Source organism: Blennius ocellaris (assembly GCF_963422515.1).
Source record: "Blennius ocellaris genome assembly, chromosome: 12".
Classification (NCBI taxonomy): domain Eukaryota; kingdom Metazoa; phylum Chordata; class Actinopteri; order Blenniiformes; family Blenniidae; genus Blennius; species Blennius ocellaris.
Window position 1 is genome coordinate 14,984,533 of NC_137661.1, and position 22,520 is coordinate 15,007,052.

The 22,520-nt window shown below is 40.6% G+C and overlaps 1 protein-coding gene across 1 annotated transcript in view; it reads left to right on the forward strand.

Moving 5' to 3' along the window:
- Positions 1-22,520, forward strand: part of faf1 (Fas (TNFRSF6) associated factor 1) — a 68,416-nt gene that overhangs the window by 33,711 nt on the left and 12,185 nt on the right. The window contains exons 10-18 of the mRNA XM_080505891.1: positions 3,983-4,078; positions 4,539-4,662; positions 4,779-4,842; positions 4,929-5,010; positions 10,097-10,251; positions 14,955-15,091; positions 15,192-15,280; positions 19,567-19,647; positions 20,595-20,672. Coding sequence (XP_080362017.1) covers positions 3,983-4,078; positions 4,539-4,662; positions 4,779-4,842; positions 4,929-5,010; positions 10,097-10,251; positions 14,955-15,091; positions 15,192-15,280; positions 19,567-19,647; positions 20,595-20,672 — 906 coding nt within the window. The remainder of the gene's footprint in view (positions 1-3,982; positions 4,079-4,538; positions 4,663-4,778; positions 4,843-4,928; positions 5,011-10,096; positions 10,252-14,954; positions 15,092-15,191; positions 15,281-19,566; positions 19,648-20,594; positions 20,673-22,520) is intronic.

A 22,520-nucleotide genomic window follows, 5' to 3' on the forward strand; every position in this document is an offset into this window, starting at 1 on the left:
AACATCGGGAGAAGCCACTGGGTCAAAGCAAGGAAAAGGACTGAGAGGCACTCACCCCCCCCCCCCACCACCACCACCACCACCACTTCTTTTCACCTCCCCTCCTTGCATCCATGTCAGCCCAAACCCTCCAGGCTCTTTGACAAGGGAAGTGATCAACTTTATGTATACACTTATTAGGTCCTCCAACAAAATCTCTCATTGTGCATGGTCGTGGTGAAGGGTTTACGGGGATTCTCTTGGCAGTCATTTTGGAGATTCTCACGTTTGATTGCCACTCGATTGCGGGGTGAGCAGAATAGACCTGAGCCTATTACTTCACACCATTCAAGCTTAATCTATCTTTCTTTGGCTCAATACATACAGCTCTGTGTGAAGTGGACTCTCAGGCCGGCCATACGTCGTGTCTTCAGTGGTCGTACCTTTACTCTACTGGCAGTTGGTCTTTATTACCTTCTCCAACAAAAGTTGGCTGAGAAGGTTGTTTTCGTCTGCATTTATTTATTTGATTAGTTATTAAGTTAATTAGTTTGTTTGTTTGTATGTATGTATTTGACCAGGTTTTTGCAAAAACTATTGAGCCAAATTGCATGAAATCCTCAGGGATGATTGATCCAAGGACCAATCGATTAGATTTTGGGATGTTACCGCTTCTGAATAAAACTGTGAAAAAGGTCACATACAAAGGAGATAGAAGATCAAACAAGTTTAAAGGAGATCAGCATCTTGCCATGGAGATGCTCTCTGCTCAGTATTTCACACAGTGATGTCGCCACCTGACCCAATTAATCATCAATATGAGTGAACGACTATCATGCTCACGATGGTTACTCGCAGTTGAGTAAGTATTGCTAGCTAGTGGTTAAAGTTATAGCTTTGACACATTCCTTTGTAAAGTCACAGGTTACTGTTATGAGAAGCACATTTGACAATTAACCTCCGCAGCACTAAAGCAGTTAGAGTTGAGTTACTTCTGTAATGACGAGGCAATTCAGCTAAGTGTTCTTTGTAGGTGTTCCCGGGACACTAGACTGTCCTTGCTGTGATACAAGTTTGATTGTAAAAAGAAAAATACATTTGCAATTGAGTGTTAATACACAGTCGACGCAGTGTGTCTCTTCTATAGTGTCTTTAATTCAATCCCAGTTGTTTTAGATTGCGCCTAATAGAAGAAAAGCATCTCAGGACAAAAAAAACCCCAAAATAATTCCACTTTCGCAAGGTGATTGAGGAAGGGAAAACTCCCTTCTATCATGACCAAACCTCCTACTGATCCAGACTCAGGTATCCGTTTTCAGTTTGCACCAGTTGTGGTTAGAGGATAGTGAGCAGAAAAAAAGGTAGGGCAAAGGACAGCAAACAGGTTTGCGTCATGCTAGGATACAAGAAGATATTAAAGCTACAAGCAGCATCGAATGGGCCCTTGCACCTCCACACACATACGTATTCTATGAATTTTGTTCTATAGAAGCCTTCAGGGCTGGACTTGCGAATCCACATTTACAGTGTGAGGCAGATTGGAGGATGTACAGGTTACTTTGTTAATCAATCATTTTTTTGGCCCTGTGTTAATACTAATAATCATCATAATAACTTGTAACATGGTCGGAAGCACTTTCAGTTTTTTGTGCCCTAAAAATGGCACATGGTGACTTCAACCTGTCCGAACCTTATCGAGTCGGACTGTTTCAAGCCTGGGTTTAACAGAGGAGACTGTTCGTCTCCTGAACTGGAAAATGGGAGCTGATTGTACTGCTCAAAAAAACCCAAAGTCTTCCCCATTTACCCTCAACAGTGAGTGGGATGGGAGCTATTTTTGCATTTAAAGCCGACGTGACCCTTCGCCAGTGGTCTCTCTCTTGGTTTGTGTAGTTTTAATATTGCATCGGTGGTTTTTCCACTGCTTTTTTTAAAGCAATTTTCTGTGCTTAAGACAACACGGAGGAGGAATACTCATCAAAATCAAACACTTACAAGATCTGTCAGGGGAGAGAACGGGTTTCTCATATAACCTCTCCTTTGTTGCTGGGAAGGCGGAAATTTGAAACACAGTGTTCAATATTACAACCGGTTTCAGTATATTCTCAGTCAACAGTTTGAAGGCTGTAATAAACGGTGTGTTTGCCTGCCAAGAATCGTTAAGAGAAAGGTACTTTTCTCCCTTTGGGAATAAATCAATATAAACAGCTCATATAATTGGAAATCTGTCAACACAAATGTCATTTGAGAGCATTTGACTATTGGACATGTCACATGAATAGATCCCTTTTATCGCAACAAACTGTATTTCAGCATTACAATCACTATATAACGTACACTGTGTATTTTCAAAATATTTGCAAAATGTAACACTTTTTTTTTACACATAGTAAAACCAGAGAAAAAAGGTTTTGGTGTTTGTTTTTTTTTAAAGCAAGCCTTAACAGCACTATGGAACATTTTGTGTGAAGTAATAAATAGTGTATCTCTGAAATTTGACAAACTATATTATTGTAATGTTGCTTATTTTGTTAGTGAACACTAAATCTGTAGACATGCTTGCAGGTGGCCACAGTTCTTTAGGTCATTTTTGTAAAAAAAAATATCTACTTGGTTTGGCTCTATTTTTATTGGTGGGGGGGAGGGGTGACTGTTTTATCAAACAGTGGGATATGATGTCAGGGATTCGTCTCTTATTTGTGCAAGGTAGGCAGCGTTATACAAGTGAGTCCATGTTGCTGACAAGGTTTAGTGATTACATTGTTTTGCCCCGCCGTTGAGACCGAGGCCAGTAGGAGGAACCTCTCTCGTCGTGGAGAAACATGGGGAGAAACTCCCTCGAGTGTGGAGCCCTTTTCAGATTCAATTGGCGTTGCATATAATCGTCTCTTGATTCACCCGTGTCCAGCTGCTCTTTGTGTGTCTTTGCACCGGACAATGGGGCAGATCACAGGACCTCTGCAGGAGACGAGCAGCGTCTCTTGCCTCTTATCACACCCGGCTTGCCTGCCCTTCCTCAGCCCCGCTGTTTAGAAGTTCACTCTCCCAGAAAAAAGTCTTTGCATCTGGGCTTTCTGCTTGGCTCCTAACAAATAGCACGCCAGTGAATTGAGTGCATTGTTGCATTATTGTGAAGTATCAGTATATTCAGGCAGTCACGGGTAGATGATTGCCAGTCCTGCTTGTAATAGTGTTTGTTGATAGGACTTGACAAAAGGGTCTTTGTGTTGAGGAAACGTCAACTTTCACACTTTCTGGCTTTGTCTAATGTGATCCAGTGTAACACCTCTTTTCTTTTTCTTTTTTTTTTAAATCATCATATAGTAGTTATTCTTCTGTTAATATAATTTGCATTGGTTGTATGCTTTGGTGTGTGGGCGTGTGGGCGTGTACTTTTAATTGATCAGAAGTTGTAATAATCAAGCTATGCCACCCCTTGTTAATAAAGTCATCTTTCGTTTCATTCTTTAGACTCTGCAACAGCCTTGCTTATATAGTTGATGTCCCCTGGGGTCTCAGCAAGGAGACACCAGCTGTAATGAGTCCCCGCTGATCACTGACATTTTCAGTCCAAGCTTTGGATTTTAGAGCTCATTAGTCAGGTGTTCTTTTACTATCAACCGCCACCACACTAATGGTGACTGCAGGTGCACAAAAACCTCGTCGAGATCGGCCCTCATTAGAGAAATGAGCAAGGCTTTGTTCAAACATCCTAAACTTTCATGCGATACAGGTTTTTGCCTCTGCTGCTCATTTGTTGAACCTGTTTCAGTTGACTGAAGTTGACTTTTGTCACTGGATTGATGATAAATTGGATAAAACTGTTGTAAAGTTTCCTTTGTTTTGGTTATACTTCAGTTATTCTTAATCAATAATGAGCTACATTACTACTGGTATGTTAACATCATGGAAATGCGAGGTATCAAATCAATCAATGAACCATTTACCACAGTACAAGAAACTTAATATTGTTCTTTTATTTTGCTTTTTTAATTTGTTTTAGATGACACTAGCCCTTTCCGGAATCAGCTTTCCCTGCCATCATCTCAGTGTTTGTCGAAGGTCCTCACCAGCAATCGCCCAGGAGCCCACAGAAGAGGTTTATAAGCTTCTGTCATTTTTCAAACACACCTTTTGGAGCTTTAGACTAGTTTTAATGTGGGGTGGGGGGGGGGGCTGTTGTATAAATATTCTGTGTTAAACGGTTGCTATGTTATATTTTAGTACTGCAATCTTTTGAACAGCTCATTATGACTGGGGTCCTCTTAATGTTCACCTTTGATGTATGCTGAGATAAAAGCACATGGCTTCTTCAACCCTCATCCTAAATTTTGTTCATTTTTGAAAATAAATATGTAGTGCCGTCATAATTTATTTCTATATACTGTAAGTAACCTGAACTGTTCCTTATGTCCGTGTCGACACTACTGGAGTTGTAGTCCAGAAAATCACTGTTCACAACAATCCTCAACAGAGACTATGTAAATACTAACTGATTAAACAGGGGGGGAAAAAAGAAGCTTCTGTTAAATGACTTTTTCCATAATGATTGTTTACAGTGTGCAGATGTCATTATGATCAGCGACAGTGAGGGTGAGGATTTCGAAGATCCATCAGAGTTTGGGATGGACGATACGGAGCTGTTCGGAATGAGCTCCACGAACTGCCCAAGATCACCTATGAGTACGTTGGAGAAAAGCAGTTTGCTCAAGGCTTGTTTATTGCTTGGAAGACGGTGTCACAATTCAGCACAACACATCTGAAGCTTGACCACAAAATTATTCTCGTGTCTTTTGCAGTGCCAGAAAATATTCAAAATGACACTGATGCCTTAGTTCACTTTACTGATGAATTTTCTTCAAGGTGAGTTCAGTGCAACAACTTTAAAGTCTCATAAGGTTGAAAGAGTTGAAAGTGTTGATACGCTGTTTACCTGTTGTGTCCCACAGGTATGGTGAGACCCACCCAATGTTCTTCATTGGCTCTTTGGAGGCAGCGTCTCAAGAGGCCTTCTATGGCAAAGCCAGAGATGTAAGTAAAGTGTTGAAGGCCTCACATGAACATTTTTAATTTACTACCGGAACTGTAATATATCACAGAATTGTTTTTCTTGGCACATTAACATTTCAAACCCCAATTTTGACGAGGTTAAAGTTTTTTTTGGTACTACTGTTACCAATACTCTTTTCTTTAGCACTGATGTCATCTTTCCTTTATGTGATCTGTACACCCCCTTTTTTGAGTTGTTTTCTTTTCTTGAAATAACACCAAGAAGGAACACATACCAAGTCTATTATTATTCATTCTCTGTCAAGGGAGATATGGCATTTCTGTCTTTATTAAGAAGCTGGTGGGAATTTGAAACACAATAATTGTGTATGTATGTGATTAGGCTCATCTTTTCTAGGCCAGACTGCAGTTATGGGTCTTGTGATTATTTAGTCAGTGTTGCTATATATTTATATATCACATCACTTTAGCGTAATATTTTTATTAGAATCTAGAGAGAAACAATAATCCCATATGGAGAGAAAAAATTTGGAGAGAAAAAAAATGTCAAGGTGAGCTATTTTTATCAGCACAATTAATAAGGATCAAATAAACATATACAACTTGACCATATTAATTATGGACAAAATTCAAATTTACATGTAAAAACCGACAGCCCAGTTGCTCTGCTCGATTTTTGTCGGTGCAAGATCACTAGTGATGTTCCAAATTGCGGTAAAAACATGCATTTTTCCCCGAGTGTTTACTATGGAGGCTAAAGATTTTATAACCATGTTGATGTAATTTTTTATCAAAACCCTCATCAAATTTTCACCCTGACAGCTGAGGCTTTATTTTTAGCTGTCCACCCCCCCATGTTTTTTTTTTGCTTTTCTCCTTTTAAGGATGCTTGTATCAACTGACAGCTTGTGTGGATTGCCGCCTTATTAGACTGCAAGGACACAGCAAGATGTTAGGGGGGTTCAGATCACCAGACACACAAAGAGGGAGGGCAATGAATGATACTGGGGGGAGTGTGGTGCGAAGAACACGGCGTGAAAAAAGATCTAGAGGGAGTGTGCAAAAAAAAACCCTAACCCGAGAAACTTGAAAGGAGAAACTGAGTGAGAAGAAAATGGGGACAACAGCATATGAATTTGAGGGACGAGGGTAAGGGATGTGTGAAATCAACAAAGATGGGTAACAAAAAAAAAAAACTGAAGAGAAAGTTGGAATCTTGCCTGTTTCTCAGCTGATTCCCCTCTTAAGCCAACACAATATGGCCAGTGTCTCTCTGGTGTTCACACATGCTGTACTGTACCACTGTGCTCTACAACAGTGCGAGGGCAAAATAGTATTCATTTCCACAGTATTTTCTTTTATTCTGGGTGAGCTTGATTTAGCCTGCCAACTGTGCTGTGGTTAAAATGGCTTTGGAGAAGCTGAATATGTGCAAAGACGCTGCATGAAAACAGAAGCTATTTGATCTGTTCCGTGTTTGTCCTGTTTTGTCACCAGCATCCCAGACAACAGGCCAAAACATGCTGCTTTTCATGGTTTCATTACACAGTAGCATATGTGCACAATAACGCCGTCCCTTCTCCCCTCTTTTCCAGCCACCCCATCCTTTACTCTTTGCTTCCTTTTGAAAAGGAATGTAGAGTTTGTGTCCTAATCATAGAAAAAGTACTTCATTAAATGGATATTAGAACGGCGCAGATCTGACTAAAGGGCGAGTCGAGGAGGGTTTCTAAACAGAGGAATCAGTCTCACTCTCATACCCGGGAAGAGGCTAATCACTAAGCAAAACACTACATTTGATGAAGTGTTTTTGAAGGTGTGTGTTGGGGGACTGTTGAGATAGAGTCAATCCATCCTTAATGAAAATGCTTTGGGCTGCAGAGCTGAGCTGAACCCTCTTGGGGATCAGTGGTTTGTCAGAGCGCACAGAGAGATAGGCCACCCATCGCTAACCACGATCCTCACTAAATCCCCATCAACGCAGTGGTTAATCACTCTAACCCCGCTCTCCACTCCTCTCATGTCTGCCACACACAAAGACGCATCAAAATTCATAGCCTTGCCGGAAAGGCAAGTTCAGGGATCTATCACCGCGAAGTCGCCACTTTTCAAACCCAGCAACAGCCTCGCAGAGTCGAGAGGGAACTGCTCTGGTCAGTCCAAACGTATAGGGCTGCAGATATATGTACAACTGAGAGCTGAAAACCTGAAAACTAGAAGCACTTGGTGAAAACCTTGTTGAAGTGAGAAAGATGACAATATATATAATTGTACACTCTGCTACTGAAGGCCATTTGGGAATTTGTTTGGTCGTTCAACAGGGCATGCCGTGCACAATGTCTAGCCTCAAATGCAGTACAGAATCGTGTAAAAACCTTTATCCATTGTTTGATTGTTGCTGTTAGCTTAATATCTTAAGCACTGTAAGTAAAGCTTTATTTTCCAAAGAAGGAAAACAATAGTTTTTTATACGTTATAGTAGGTGAAATGATAAACGCTTCATAAAGAAATCAATTTGTATCAAAGGGACTGAAAGAAAACAAAACAATGGTGTAAAAGGTGTACATATGCATATGCATAGGTATAAATGCCTTATGACCCAGCATCTTCATCGCTATGGGAAAAACAAGATGAATGCTGATCTGCACTAGCAGTCTGCATGATCAACTCTTTCAAAGTGCCTTCGGGTTTTTTCGATAATGTATATAACAACAAATGACTGATAATAATAACTGAAATAGTAGGGGAGACTATAATATAAGAAGTGCAATGGCCAGTGAAAGTTATGCGCACTCCTCTTCATTGTGTGGCCCATTTTTAACTTTCCTTGCAGAAGTGAATGTTTAATAATAAAAATGATGCAACTTTCATCTTTCATTCAGTGCTATGTGGAAAAGGTTTCTCGTCGAGTAAGACATTTATTTACGGCTAAACGTAGCATAGTTTCACAAAATAACATGTCATATGAATGAAATGAAATGAATCCTGTAAAATCCTGTTAATCTATCACTTAAATGTTGCGTCCCATGTGGTGACCGCAGGTCTTAAAATAAGCTGGGCCCAGATGTTAAAGTTTTTAACGGCATTATTGCGAGATATTATATAAATGTTTTGCTCTTACTTCAATGTGTTATACTGTCTGAAGGATACCAGTAATTGGCGTCAATACTTTGTCCGTATTGTATAACAGTTATGAAACACAGGCTGAGAGCGGAGACAGACAAAACAGGACGTGCTTTATGGTGGCTGTACTGCCGACTTCTCCAGAGGTAAAAAAATAAACCACGCTCAGTGTCGTCACAGTCTGATACCATCGGCTTCCTCAAATGATCACCTCAGAAAAGGGACACTAAATGCTTTTAAATGCAAATAGTTTTTCTCCCTCCAAATATATTTACACTGCGATTTTTCTCCCCCTTTTAAAAAAAATAATTATTTAATGAAATTCTTTATTGATCTACCTTTGTGTTATGAGAGCGCCGGTGATACAGGTGCATCAGCTCCAACACTCTTCTGCTGAGTTAAATTCAGAGTCTCTCTGTCACGCGTGCACAAAGCTTCGATTTAGGTGAACAGGTGTGAAGAAAGGCTATGGGGTCACTATCTTACTCAGGTTGGACCTAGTAATTTAGCTGAACCGAGGGATTTGCTCCTCCCTGCTAAGACGGGCAACACAAAAGATTTACTTGAAAGCGGATAGGGAACAGAGGGGTACGGACAGTTTAACCGAGATGAAGGAGTTCAGTTGGCCCAAAATGCCCACTTTGATTAGTCTTTACACTTGCTCTAATTGAGCATGCATGTGTGCGAGTACGAGTCCCTCGCTCGCAGGTACGCGGGCGAAGTTTGTGCATGTGTGTTGAAGACGCCGGAGCTCGAGTGTGTATCGGGGCTTTTTTTTGGGGGGGGCCTTTTCTACTTGTTGTAAAACGCTCCCTCTCTTCGCACTCATTCCTCTCTCAAGACTGAATTTGCTTGTCTTCTCAGCATGAGTGTTTAATCTTTTCAGGCTGTTGAATCGGACGCCTGAATGAGTCCCCAGCTCCTTCTCTCTAGGAGCCCTGGAGATTATTCTAAAGCACTAATCGTTGAGCAAACACAGCAGTGCTCTCCCATTCCCATTCTATACGGGCCACAGTATAGCACAACTTCTTTCAGTTCCCCGCACGTTTTACGCCTTGTGTAGATTTTTTTTTTGCTTTTTGGCGCACGTAGCCTGGATCACTGTTCCTGAGAAACGGACCCCTTGACTTCCCCGCTCACAGCCGTGGTTAGAAATGAACTGAGTCGAGACTGAGAGTTTTTATTATTTGTTCTTTTATAGCAAGAGAATTGACATGTAATTTAAAGAGCATTATTTCCAACATTGTCCCCGGGAACCTTTTATGTTTGTGGGTGTGTTTGTTTTTTAATTAGATCGTCAGGAGGGAGAATCTACCAGGCTTATATGATGGTGTCAATATCCTTGGATTTGGAGCTTCGTCAATATTGTCTGGCCCTGCCGCTACTAACCTGAACAGGCTGCTGGCATTTGGTGTAAAATAAATAGAGTGATTTGTCTGTTTTGTTTTCTCCACATCTTCTTCGCCTTCAAGAGAAGTTTTATTTACACCGCTCTCCATTTGATTTTGTGTGGTATTTGCTTCTTTTTTTTTTTTGGTCAGTTGTGGCCTCGCTGCGGTGTGGAGAAGTCCTGCTCGCTCTGCATCCGCTGGTCTCCCGTGTCATTTTATTTTCATGTAATGTGGTGGCGTCTCTGCAGTGATGAGACACGTGGCTGAGAAACCCAACTCCACCGTGGAGCCTGAGAACTGTGGCTGCATAAAACTCTCATTTCGAAGGCGGATCACACAGACAAACTTTTAATCTGTATTTCCTTGGAGCTGAGTGTAAAGGTTGCTTGTTCAGAAATTTAATAAAACTCTACCTTACAGCCAAGTATTTTCTTTTTTTTTTTTTTTTGCCAAATTGAATCACAGATTCTACTTGATGTTAGAAATCGGTGACGATTCAACAGGCCACGGCAGACGTACCAAAGAAATCATCCTTAAAATGTTCTACATCTTTGATTTCTTTACCCATAAATTCCTTGTGTTCCTCTCCGCAGAGAAAGCTGCTTGCGATCTACCTCCACAACGACGACAGCGTCCTCAGCAACGTCTTCTGCTCCCAACTGTTGTGTGCCGACTCCATCGTCTCCTACCTGAGCCAGAACTTCGTCACATGGGCTTGGGACGTCACTGAAGAAGCTAACAAAGCAAAGTACAGTATCGGTCATCTCGAAGCTATTCGATCATATCGGTCTTATTTTACATAATTCCTCCGTTAACCATTTTGCAGTAATATATTCAGGCGTATACAAAAATATCACAAACTCTGAACTTTTTCATATTTCTTTTTAATATAAGTGCATAAGACAGTGTATAATAAGTGCTAATACATCATTGCAATGTTACCTGATAAGTCTCCCTGAAAATACTATTGAATTTGGTGTAAACTCAGTGGGATTGATCCACTTCAACAGATTTTGTTTTTTAATTGAACAGGGCTTCTCTGTTTGATAACTTGCAATCTGATCAAAAAAGTTCATTCTTATAGCTTGCGAAATGTATTTCGACTGCAAAGTCAGACAGAATTAAAGACCTTAACGCTCTTATATTTTAGCAGACTGAACATAATCGATGGCAGCTCTCCATGTGCTGCCAAACACTGGTTGACCTTTCAAGTTATTCTCTCTAATGGAAGACTTGACAAAATATGTTCTGTCGATTCGCCAATAATTATTTTTGTTGGATTTTTCACGGAATTATTTTCTGTCTTTTTAATCAAAGTCTTACTGGTTTTATTTTCAGAGTCAGATTTTTTGTTAGTATTTTGTTTTTTAAGAGTGATTTTTTTTTTTTTATAAGCATTTCTAGCTTTTTGCTTCTCTTTTTTTTTTGCCCTCTTCATTGTCAATTTGCAAATTGACTAAACAATAGAGCCATCTCCGGGTGCATGGGAATTCTGTTGCAAAGCATGATCTAGTCTTTAAATGTAGGGACAGCTTTGTTTTGAGAATCGGTGCATTTGATTAAGTCCATCCACTAAGTTTGAAAATGAAATAATGCTGTAAAAACCAAACCTAATTCCGTGGAAAGGGTGCAGTGCCATCTATCAGAAACATACAGCATTTAATATTTAATTTTGCCAAATATAAAGTTTAGTTGTGCAATAACTGGAGCTCTAAGCTCTGACCGCATGTTTAATCCTTATGTTTTATTTATATGTGGCTTCCTGTCTGGAAGAGTGGGCTGTTTGCATAAATGCTGAGGTCTACCTAATAAATAGGGTATTGAAATATATTTCAGTAGGAAAGAAGCTTGTATGTCATCTGAGAGCTTTGTGACCTGCCCAGACACTCTGTTTGCTCAGCTAATGTCACAATTGTAGTATCTTTTTCAAGTAATTCTCTCAGAACTCTTTGGATGTTTTGTGCCCAAATTCTTTCCCATTTAAAGTCAGAAAATGTTGGACTCCCATGACTTGACCGTTTTGATTTATTTCATGTAAAAAAAAAAAAAAATGCAAGTGTAGATGAATCGTCATTTGACTCATGGGCAGCAATTTAAAATCCATTTGGTTTGTCCTTTAATTGCCGGCATTCAGCTCTCACCCCACCACTCACACCCTCCATCGCCGTCCTCTCATTCTCACTTCAGCTTCATTCTCTCGTCGAAGCTTGGAGGTTGGATGCTAACAAAAGGCGTTGTGTTTGCATGGTGAGGCCCCTGATTGGGCAATCTTGACTAAGCCGTCTGAATGGAGGGTCAGTGTGAGATGAAGTACTCCACTGGGGTCCAAACATCTCTATCTTTTCACTTGGCCTCAAAGTGCGAGCGTTACTTCATCACCGAGTGTTGGGGAATGTTTTGTTTTGTTTTTTTGGAGGCACTTGTTTACCACACTGATACAGTGACTAAGACAAATTTCTCAATTGAATGCAAACGTTAAAATACCGCCAGTCGCCAGTCATGTGTTCATACTAATCAGATCTGCAGCAGCCGAGGTTTTAAGTGGTTTAGAAGAGGAGATGCAGGTGGAGAGGCTATTGCCCCCGTCATCACTGTACCTGTGAAGGCTTTGGATTGCTGTTACCTTTTCTTCATCTTGAGGCTACATTCTTCTTGTCTCCATCCTCATCTTACTGCTCGCTCCTTGATTTTTCACCAGCCCAACCCTCTCACTCTTCACTGAACCTCCAGAGTTAAGCCTGCCCTCTGGTAGCAGCCATTTAAGAAAGACTCGCACCCTGACCTCACCCCTCCATTATTTCTTTTAAGAAAACTCCCTCCTTCCTTCATTCCGCTCTCCTTTCTCTCGCATTGGTCCCCTTTGCTTTTTGCCCCAGCTGGGCCTTTTTATTGCACATTAAAAGGGAGGCAACATCTGGAGCTTTTCAGCACACACAGCTAGTCACAGCTTCGCTGCTAACGACGCATGCATGCACATGTGCGCGCCAACTCCTCTCACACACACACACACACACACACACACACCGTCGCTCGGCATTCTCACGCTCTCAGGCTGATTCAAAATGACTGATGATTGGCATCAGTCACACAGGTTTGTGTGTGTGCGTGCGTGCGTGTGCACTGAACCTGCTGATACTGGAATGTGCCTGCCTGTTGCTCAGCTCTGTGTATTCTCACAGGCTTCCCAGTTAGATGATTAATTATGTATAAATGCAGTACTGGTGAATTGATGCCAGTGTAAATTTCACTCGTGGGAAATGCATTTGCTAAATCGCACAGGCGACATATTGTCATTGCAAATATTAAGACTATTTGTGAATATGTGCATTGTGCTTCTTCAAATGCTTATTATCTATATGCTTTGCTAACATGTCTGTACAAGCTTTTAAAAAAAAATTGAATGTTATTTTTAGGCTAAATGTTTTGTAGATATTTAATCATTCAATATAGACTCTCCAATATGAATATTAATAAAAATGAAATGCAGTTTAATACACAGCCAAAACAGTTCAGTGGGAATTGATGTTGTAACCACTGAGGGCAGAGATGGGCCAATATGCAAATTTTTTATTATGCACTTGGCTTCTGCTTTTGACATACGCTAAGCTGAAGAGTTAACTGCTTCACAGGAAGAGCGAAATGTCACTTTCGAATCAAAACATGCCCACGTACACTCTGAAACAAAGTGTGTCTGACACAGTGAGCTACCACAGCATCCGGTTCCCATACCCTCCGCCCACAGGTGGCTGAGTGAAGATATTCCCTGCAGTGCTACTGTACTGGTCTGACTCATCAGCTGCTCAGTGGAGCAAACGTCAGGTCTAACCAGTCCACTCGCATCTTCACAAAGCACATTGATGTGAAGTGATGCAAGGTGACAGCGCAGGGAAACATTAACTATTTTGGCTGTCTGGCTCCACTGTGAGAAATAGAGATGGCATGGGCGACAAATTACAAGCTGTCAGTCACATTAGCCATCCAAGCAGAGCTTTAAGTGCATGTTAAATTGTAAGTTGCAGGTGTTTCCTCTCCAGTTCGATGCCCCTTAAGGTTGTTTGAGGGCCGCGGGTCTTCTGTGGCCGAGGTTACATTCTTCAGCATGTTATATTATGGCTGGATGACAGCAGAGCAGCTTTGACGTCGGCCTGCCCTCAGTATTATGTCCATACTTGTTCCTAAAGTAATTCACAAGTGCTTCCCATCATAGTCACTGCATTGGTGCTCGTCTGAGTGACAGTGGATGCATGGTCAGATTAGGTTGTGTTCCCAGATTGTGCAGTTTTTTTACGCCGTCGTGATCATGATCATTTATATTAAGTTGGACTGACTTCCTTGGTTTTGAGATTGGAAACCACAGCAGGTTTTCTTGTGCTTGATGAGAGATTTAAGATTGGGTTACCCTTCAAGTTGTTGTCCATTGTTCCCTGGCCTTTCATTACAGGTTAGAGTTTCCCTGTGGACCATTGTCATGGTGTGGTTGGGTCGAGGTCTGAACAGGGACAAATGTCAGAACAAAATGATCTGAAAGATTTAGGGGACCCAAGGTTTTTTTGGGGGGGGGTTTAAGGACGCGGGTTACTCAAAGTTCAGTGTTTTTCTCAATCGTATTCCAAACATTTCATTCCAAGAATCATATTTTGAGGGTATGTACAGAAAGGATTATTACTTTAAAGTGACCATAGTAGGAGCAGGGGCTCAATTTCACAGTTTGAAAAGTCTGCAAGTAGCTCCCTCAGCTTTGGCTTCATATTTTAATGAGTTACACCCCCCCCCCCCCCACCCTCCCCCACTTTCAGGCGCTAGCCCTTCTTTCTGTCTTTTTCCTCTGACCTGCCATCCTTCCATCTATTCCATCACTTCTCTATTTTACCAGCCAGTTATTAAAGTAGATCTTATTAAAAGGCGGGAGAAAAAGCTAATCTATATTTGCATTCCGTCTATAGCAATTCATTAATATTATGACATTTACAGGGAGCTTGGCGGGGCCCCGGCTGCCTGCTACCCTTTTCCCTCTCTGAAATGTTAATTTAAAAAGTTCTGTCTTTGTAATGGAATAAGAAATCCTCTCTTGCCCTATCAATTCTGGGCGTCTGGTGAGGAATACTAATTCATCTCAGGTTCCAATTGAGATAGCGTGTCACTCTGATGGAATAAGAAAACGCAGAATTGGTTTTAAAGTCCTTAATGCCGTGAGTTATGTGTATTTCTCTTTTCTGCTGCTATCTCAAAAGACTACTCCTCCTTTTCCATTTGCTGGAAAATATTTGCTTTACTTGTTTTAGTACTTGCTTCTATTGTATGTGTCTGTTTGTGTTTGCTTTTTGATTGGGTTTTCTTTTCCTCTTTGAATTACAGACTCTGAAAGATGAGTTGAGTTCCAAGAAAAACCAAAGTATTTATGAAACAGAATGAAGATTAAAAGTTAATTGAATCCATTTCTTTGTCTTCCAGACTACTCACTGTATGCTCGAGGAACTTTGGCAGCGTGGTTGCACGGACTGTACGGACAAACAAGACAGACCAGTTCCCTTTGCTCCTTATTGTCATGGGCAAACGCACATCCAACGAAGTCCTAAACGTTATTCAAGGTAATTATTTATCCACGTGACCTTTAATTGTTTGTTTAATAATGTGAAAATGCAAAGCTTGAACGTCACAAAGCAGCACCTGACTGACTGTTTTCTTTAGGGAATACAACACTGGATGAGTTGTTGATGAAGTTAATGGGAGCAGTGGAAATCTTCACAGCACAACAACAGGAGGACATTAAGGATGAGGTAATTAGATGCACAAATATTGAGACCAATATTTGAAACATGTGAGGAATGCTTGATTGTTTTTTGAGGTTCCCGATGCCTGATAGTATTGTCCTTTTTTGGTTACCCCGATGGTCAGGAGAGCTTATAGAGTTGCATCACAAAATATCTGATTACTATTAGTAAGTTAAATTGTTCCTTTCAAAATTTCTAATATATAAATACCTTTGTTTGGTATAACTTTGGCCTTGTGTTGAAAAAAAAGAAAGAAAAACATCAGATTTCTGAAATATTGTAATATTCTGAAATACTATACTTTTGATTTACAAGCAGATTGGTAATTGAGAAGGGAAAAACAAAATGAAAATGTTTTGGTTCATATGTCGTAATTCAGAAAAGGTAGCAGCTTTTGATTTAGGAGTCTCGTGTGACATGAGGACAGGAAGACATTATTAGCCTGTAAACATTCTAACCAGCTGAGCTCGTTGTGTGTTCAGATATTTCTTCCCTCGTCTGTTCTTCCATCTCTACTGACAGAATTTGCCTTACATACCATCACTAATCAACCTCTTTGGAAACTTAATAAAATATCCAATCGCAGAATAGACTCACCAAGTGTGCAACGCATTTGCAACATGTACAGTTGTGAAAAAAAAAACAGTAACTGAGTGAATTGATTAAATTCTCTCCGTAGAGTGAAAAGAAGAACTCCATTATTCTTTTCTTTCTCAGCTGGAAGTCATAACCTCCAAGTAACGAGCTGTGGGAACAAACCATAAAGGATTTAAGATATTACCAAACATGTAACGACTGGCAGAAAGCCACTGAACCTTTTCAGTCCCTTTCGGCTGTTTTTTAACTGTACCATCTATAGTCTTCAGTCTGTGAATAGGTACAGGACTCAAGTCCACCTCCCATTCACTCTGGTTTGTAGGTAATGCTATGCTGCTACGTGTCTGTCAACTACCTCTTTCACTGCCATGCAAATTGTGCAAACACCATTAAAGGATACAATCTGTGCAGAGCACAGAGGAGGGGAGAAGTGATTCCTGCCTTTCATGTGACAAGACAGGAATCTGGGACGGTGCGACCGAGAGGACCTCTCGCTGTCCAGGCACCTGATCCCATTAACCACCGATTGATGTGTTTACACAGTGACCTCAATCAAAGAAAAGAAAGAAAGACACTCGATAGTGTTTTACTGAGCTGTGTATTAAAGTCATCCCTCTAAGCTGTGTGGTCGCATATATTTCAAGGCAGTGTCTCACTATATAGTCTGTTTATATACCAACAAATGTGCTGAAGTAACACATTTGAACAAAGTAGTCATACTTGTGATCTTCTTTATTTCTTAAGGGTCGTGTGTGTGTATGTGTGCGTGCTTGCGTGTGTAGTTGCTACAATATTGTGGTTGCATATTTCTGCCAGCCTTACCTAACACTGCTGTGCTTTTGTTTTTGACAACTGTTTCTATAGATGACAGGTGTCTTGCTGTATTAGGTCTTTTAACAGTTATGGAGTCAATCAACCAAACAGACTCCTCTGTAATAGTTTTATTGAGGGAGTCACCGCATCCAAGTTATGGGAACCGCTCATAAGAACTGAGTGTTGTTACACACATGTCCCGAGGGTTAAACTTCCTCAGGTTAGTGACTGACGGCTGAGTGGCAGCTATTCTCTCCAAGTTGTTATTATGTCCACAGTACTTTGGCTTCTTTGCGGATTTGTCACTCTTGCACACTCTTCAAATAAATACTCTTGACAGGATGTCATGAGAAGTATTCATAGAGCATAGAACCACTGCTGTGTTGTAAATATCAGGCGAGCTGTGACGATCAGATGATCCAACACATCCAAAATGTACCAAGAATATAGGTGTCCTTTATCAAGCTTGTCAAACTTACAGACCGAAAGCTGCCTTCCTGATTAGTCACTTCAACTGCAAGATAACCACAAAAACATTTTAAAAGCGAGTAACTGAGAAATATTGTAGCAGGCAGGATTTCAGACCTTTTCGAAAAATTGCCAAACATTGTGAAAAGTCATTGATTGTATTTCCACATCCATCAACATTAAAGTAGAAGCTGCAAATGGAGGACAGGTCCTCATAATAATACACAACAACCAAGGACCCAAAACTGTTGATACATGGCATCATTGATCTACACAAAGTTGTTATTGGAAGGAAAATAATATTGCGCCGCGAGAGTGTGCAACCATTTATTTTAATTATTCTTTTGGCCTTATATGATACACTTTCTAAAACTAATTTACATTAAATCGGCCTGTACCGCAGTGGAAAACAGATTTTTTTTCACTCCCTTAATTATACATTACATTCACTCTGCATGTAATTGTAATGCTTTTTGTTTGTTTTTATTTGAAACAAGGAAAAAGGTATTTGTTATATTTTGCAAATAGAATTATGATGTCCATGAGAGAAATAACATTTAACAGCGTATAAGGTTATTGAGTTGCTGCTATCAGGGGGGCTTATTAAATCTAGCAAACAGCTTGGTATGTCACAAAAAGGACAATATACCAATGTAATTATTTATAATTGGTAGCATTAACATAAACACACCTTTTATCCAGTAAGTGATATCACAGCTCCAGAATTAATTCGACAAGCTCACCTTTACTGAAGCAGTACTGACATGCTGGTGAATATTCTTCCTTTCTGGACTCTTGTTCTTCTTTCTTCTGTTTGTTTTATTGCTTTTTTTTCTTTTTTTCTCCTCCTCTGACTAAAAGCAACTTTAGACATGAATACAAACTGACCCAACCCAGACATTCCACATTGACAGTGACTTTTGTGTTTGTCTGGAAATGAAGCAGCTGGACGGCCACATTGTGTCTCCAACCCAACTGTACAACCCGTCTGTGTTTGAGCTTGAGCAGTTAGTAATCCAATGACGACTCACCGCAGGTTTGGTGGTTTGCATCGGTCAGCTTTCCTCAAGGCTGTTTCAGGTCATTTCCAGGTCATTTTAGAGTTTTTATGTGGGGGGAGGGAAACAAAAGAAGATGAAAACTGGGCCCAGTTTCATGACGTGTCATATCTTGAGAAACTATAAGTTCCAGGTCAGTTCCTTCATGTAAAAGCACCAAAATGTGTAATTTATTGTTCATGTAACCTGAGAGCCAATCAGAACTGCTCCGCTTTTGCTGGGGGTTGTTACTATAGGCCAAATTAAATTAAATGTAAAAGTTGCCTCTGTATAAGCAGCTCACCTCACTTGGTCCCAGCATTACACAGAAAATTAAAAAAGGAGATCTTTACAGCTCTTTTCATTATTTCTTATTTGCACACAAACATTAAAATGTGTGACAGCTTGATGAGCGGACGTGCGCTGTCTTCTCATCACCACGAGAAGACGGCGCGTCTCGCCAACTTGAACAGTAGCCAGGATCTACTTGTGAAAAATCTGTTTCTTTTTTCCACTGAAGTTAAGGCCCTTGAAATCACGTGGCGTCTGAACAGATACATGTCAGATTAGCATTTCCCTTCATGCCTCTTCACATCAAGCCATTCTGGGCATTTCAAAACATTTGCCAACAGTTCAACTCAAGTGTCAAACAAAAATCACTGTGCAACTCGTTTGCGTGACTCCGAGCCGCTTTATTGAAGGTCGGTACTTTTGATGCTTTTGTGCCACTGTGCCATTCTTTTACACTTTCTTTTCATTGCTCATCTATTGTGTGTGGGGAAAGGCACAAATGTATCTTTGCATTTTCCGATTCAATGCAACAATGTCTGTCAATTTGCTTGGCCACTGTTTAGCTGTGCAGTAGGCCTCTGATCGTCACAATAAGCTTCCTTTGCCATATCCGGGGTGGCACACAGCATGGGCCTTCAGAAAATGGGAAACTAATGGCCGTGCACTGTTCACACAATGGACACTCGTATTTAGTCCCCGTCTTTATGAAACACTTTGTAGCCACAGCAGGTAAAAAGAGAAAGGCCGCCTGTCCCCTTCCCTCTGTACAAACAGGAAGAGAGAGGCTGTGTGAATGAAAGAGAAAAGGAGGGTGAAACCGAGATGAGGAAACAAAAGCGGCTCGGGAACTGGTAAATGGCGGCCCGGTCACAATGAATTCCCCTCTGGTGTAACTCTTTCATACCTGGTGTTTGTACGTAAACCACACGAGACATGCTGCATTTTCTTTTGCCCCGTCCCTTTCTGGCTTCCACCCCAAAAGCACCTCAGCTTAGATGTTTTGTACATGTGCATCCTTTTATGATGTTAATGGACCCAACTTTTTTTTTTTTTTTCCTTTCCCCCCTCTCCTTCTCATCCACCCAGGACGAGCGTGAGGCGAGAGAAATGGTGAAGAAGGAACAGGATGAGGCGTATCGTTTGTCTTTAGAGGCCGACCGTAAAAAGGTACGATCAAAACCAAACCAATTTGCCGTTTGTGTCTAAAGTGGGTTCCTCGCCGTGGGTGGCTATCATCTTTTATGCTTTTCAGTGAAACATTAGACCAAGTTAAACCATCAATTTCTGTGCTTTTGCCGTTACTATGGTACTTTATTTGATTTTTTTGTGGTGTTGTGTACGCATCCATGCGCAAACACATATATACACACAAAGCAGACTTGGTAAATCTAAATTAAAATTAAATGAAAATGGGGTTGGAAAAGTGGAGAAACATAGTCAGGATAGAGACTCGAAATAGCTAATGAAATAAATCCGAACAGTATGTTGATAAATGAGTTAAAAATAAAGCAACAAACTTAAGAGAAAACCAGACAGAAGTGGATATAGTACATGCACAAGGGCTCAAGCCAGTAACTACATTTTATTTTTTTGAGTAGATAGAGCCATATTTTATTTTATTAGATTAGCAGTTTTAAGATTATTTCCCCGATCCTTAAATTTTCAGGGTCTAATGGCACGTTGTGCCCAGATCTACTGGATAACACTTAACACTTCCTTAAGGCCATCTCAAACTCAATGTATTCTAACAAAGTGAAACGTGCGAGTTTACATGGAGCACAAATAGTGAACAATCTGAAAAAAAGATACAAGTCTATGAGCCAAATCTGAAGTCGACAGTGATTGCCCTTATATATTAGGCAATAAATGTGTATCATTCAAGTTTAGACTTCATATTAATTTACACACAAAGACACAGCAAAATTAGTTCAGACGCGTATCTAGATCTATCTCTTTCACAGATACAGATATTGATGAATGACCTAATGAATGTTCTTGTAGAGTATAAATGTGGGGCATACAGCGCATGGTGAGTAAGAGCGACTATCCAGATAACAGCAAGAGTTTCTTATATTCTAGTGAGTTAAATGTGCTTTTTAAAATTTTTCTTCCAGAGAGAAGAACAAGAGAAAAAAGAGGCTGAACTGGTTCGTCTTGAACAAATGAAAAAGGAGCAGGAGGAGGAGAAGGAGGTAAGAACTCCAGTCAGCCTCACAGTCACTGCAATCAAAATGCTCCAAATTAATTTTGCATTATCACTGCTGGGCTGAACAATGATATGTTGTGCCAGCACACAGCGACTGTGCCATTGTCCCGTCCTTTTATTGTCCGTCCTGCTCTCACTTCACTATAATGAGTCAATTAGACTGTGGTTTTGGTGAAACCTGTAAGCCAGCGCGGCCGGAGCAGTGTCGGCACACCGCCATCTCAGAAGAATCAAACGTCGTAATTACAGCAAGACCAGTCCTCGTTAATGTCACCCTCTGTACACAGTTATTGTTCTGTTTAACTGCTTTTTTTTTGCTCGTACAGCACACAGCCTCATATTCAAAGCCAAAGCGAACAAAAGCTTGAGGCAGTTCGCGAGGCAGGCCTATGCACAAACATACACACAACCTAAGCAAACACACACATTCACTTGAAAACAATTATTGTCCACGAAGTGGGGGCAAATACACACCCACACAGAGGCAGACACAATGTCACGCATAAAGGAAAACAATAATCGCGAGGATGGCACCAATGTTGTAATACAGTCCATTGTAACACAGTGTAGTCCCGGCTGATTGTTGTTTACTCAGCAGCACAGAGCCTGAGGGCAGCGAGAGGTATTGGATGGCCTGGCTCTTTCAGATGATTTGTCACTTAAATCAAACAGATGATGACAAAACATTCCCAGAGCCGGCCTTCTTAATTATGTCACTGTCGTCCACTCACCAAACTCTTGTGTACACACGTGCGTTATGTGTGTTTTGAACAACAATAGCCTTGATGACCTTCTGTTTCCTACTTATATTATTCTGTCTGCTCAGGCTTGACGGCTTTTGTGCCAACACAGTTTTCTTATACTACAGTCCAGATAGACATCCAAAAAAAAGGAGTGAGAGGAGGAGGATCAGCAGCTTGTATGACTAAACAGTGAGAAATGACGTTTCATATATAATTATAGACGGCATAAGTCAATTGTAAAATCAACTATTTTCTAATGTGTGTAATTAGGAGCTTTGGCTCCGGTCAATGAAGACACATTTATAGATTCCTCGTAAAAACTGAAGTTTTATTTATTTATTTATCTATTTTAAATCACCCAATAATTTCTACATTGAGTTTTGCTTGAGTTCCTAAATGTATAAAAATGCATTTTATTACCAAAACTTAAGGAACCACACACATTTCAACCTGTGACATGCTCAAGTCGATGGGAAACGTTCGACATTTCTGTGATTTTAATCATTGCATTCAGCCCAGTGTTGTTTTTGATCAAGGTCTTAATCCATCTGATATAGACATTTCTGTTTGTGTCAATCATTTGTTCTATTGCCTCAATATCTTTGAGCAACAGTTTAATGAACAACTGCTCAATTCAATAACGTTGAAGAGTCTGCTCAGAAAGATGATCTAATTTTATCGTCTTCATTTCTTTCTCTTCTTTTCACTCTCCTGCGGTCTTGTGAGGCAGTGACCCCCACACTGTGTAGGACAGAAATTGCAGACACAACAAAAACACCAGTTGCCACCAGAGATCGGACGATGCTAGTGGGAATGCCTTCCCTGTGATTTTGTGCCCCTGTGCAAAGAAAAGGGAGATGAAAGTAGAAGGTGGTGAATTGGGGTGGTGGCTGTGGAGTGGCAGTGTGTATGAGTTTCATGTGCCGCTGTGGGCTAACGTTATTATTTACCTCCTTCTGGGGGCCTTAGCATACAGTTGTGTGGCTGTCAGGTGTGTGTGTGTGTGTGTGTGTGTGTGTGTGTGTGTGTGTGTGTGTGTGTGTGTGTGTGTGTGTGTGTGTGTGTGTGTGTGTGTGTGTGTGTGTGTGTGT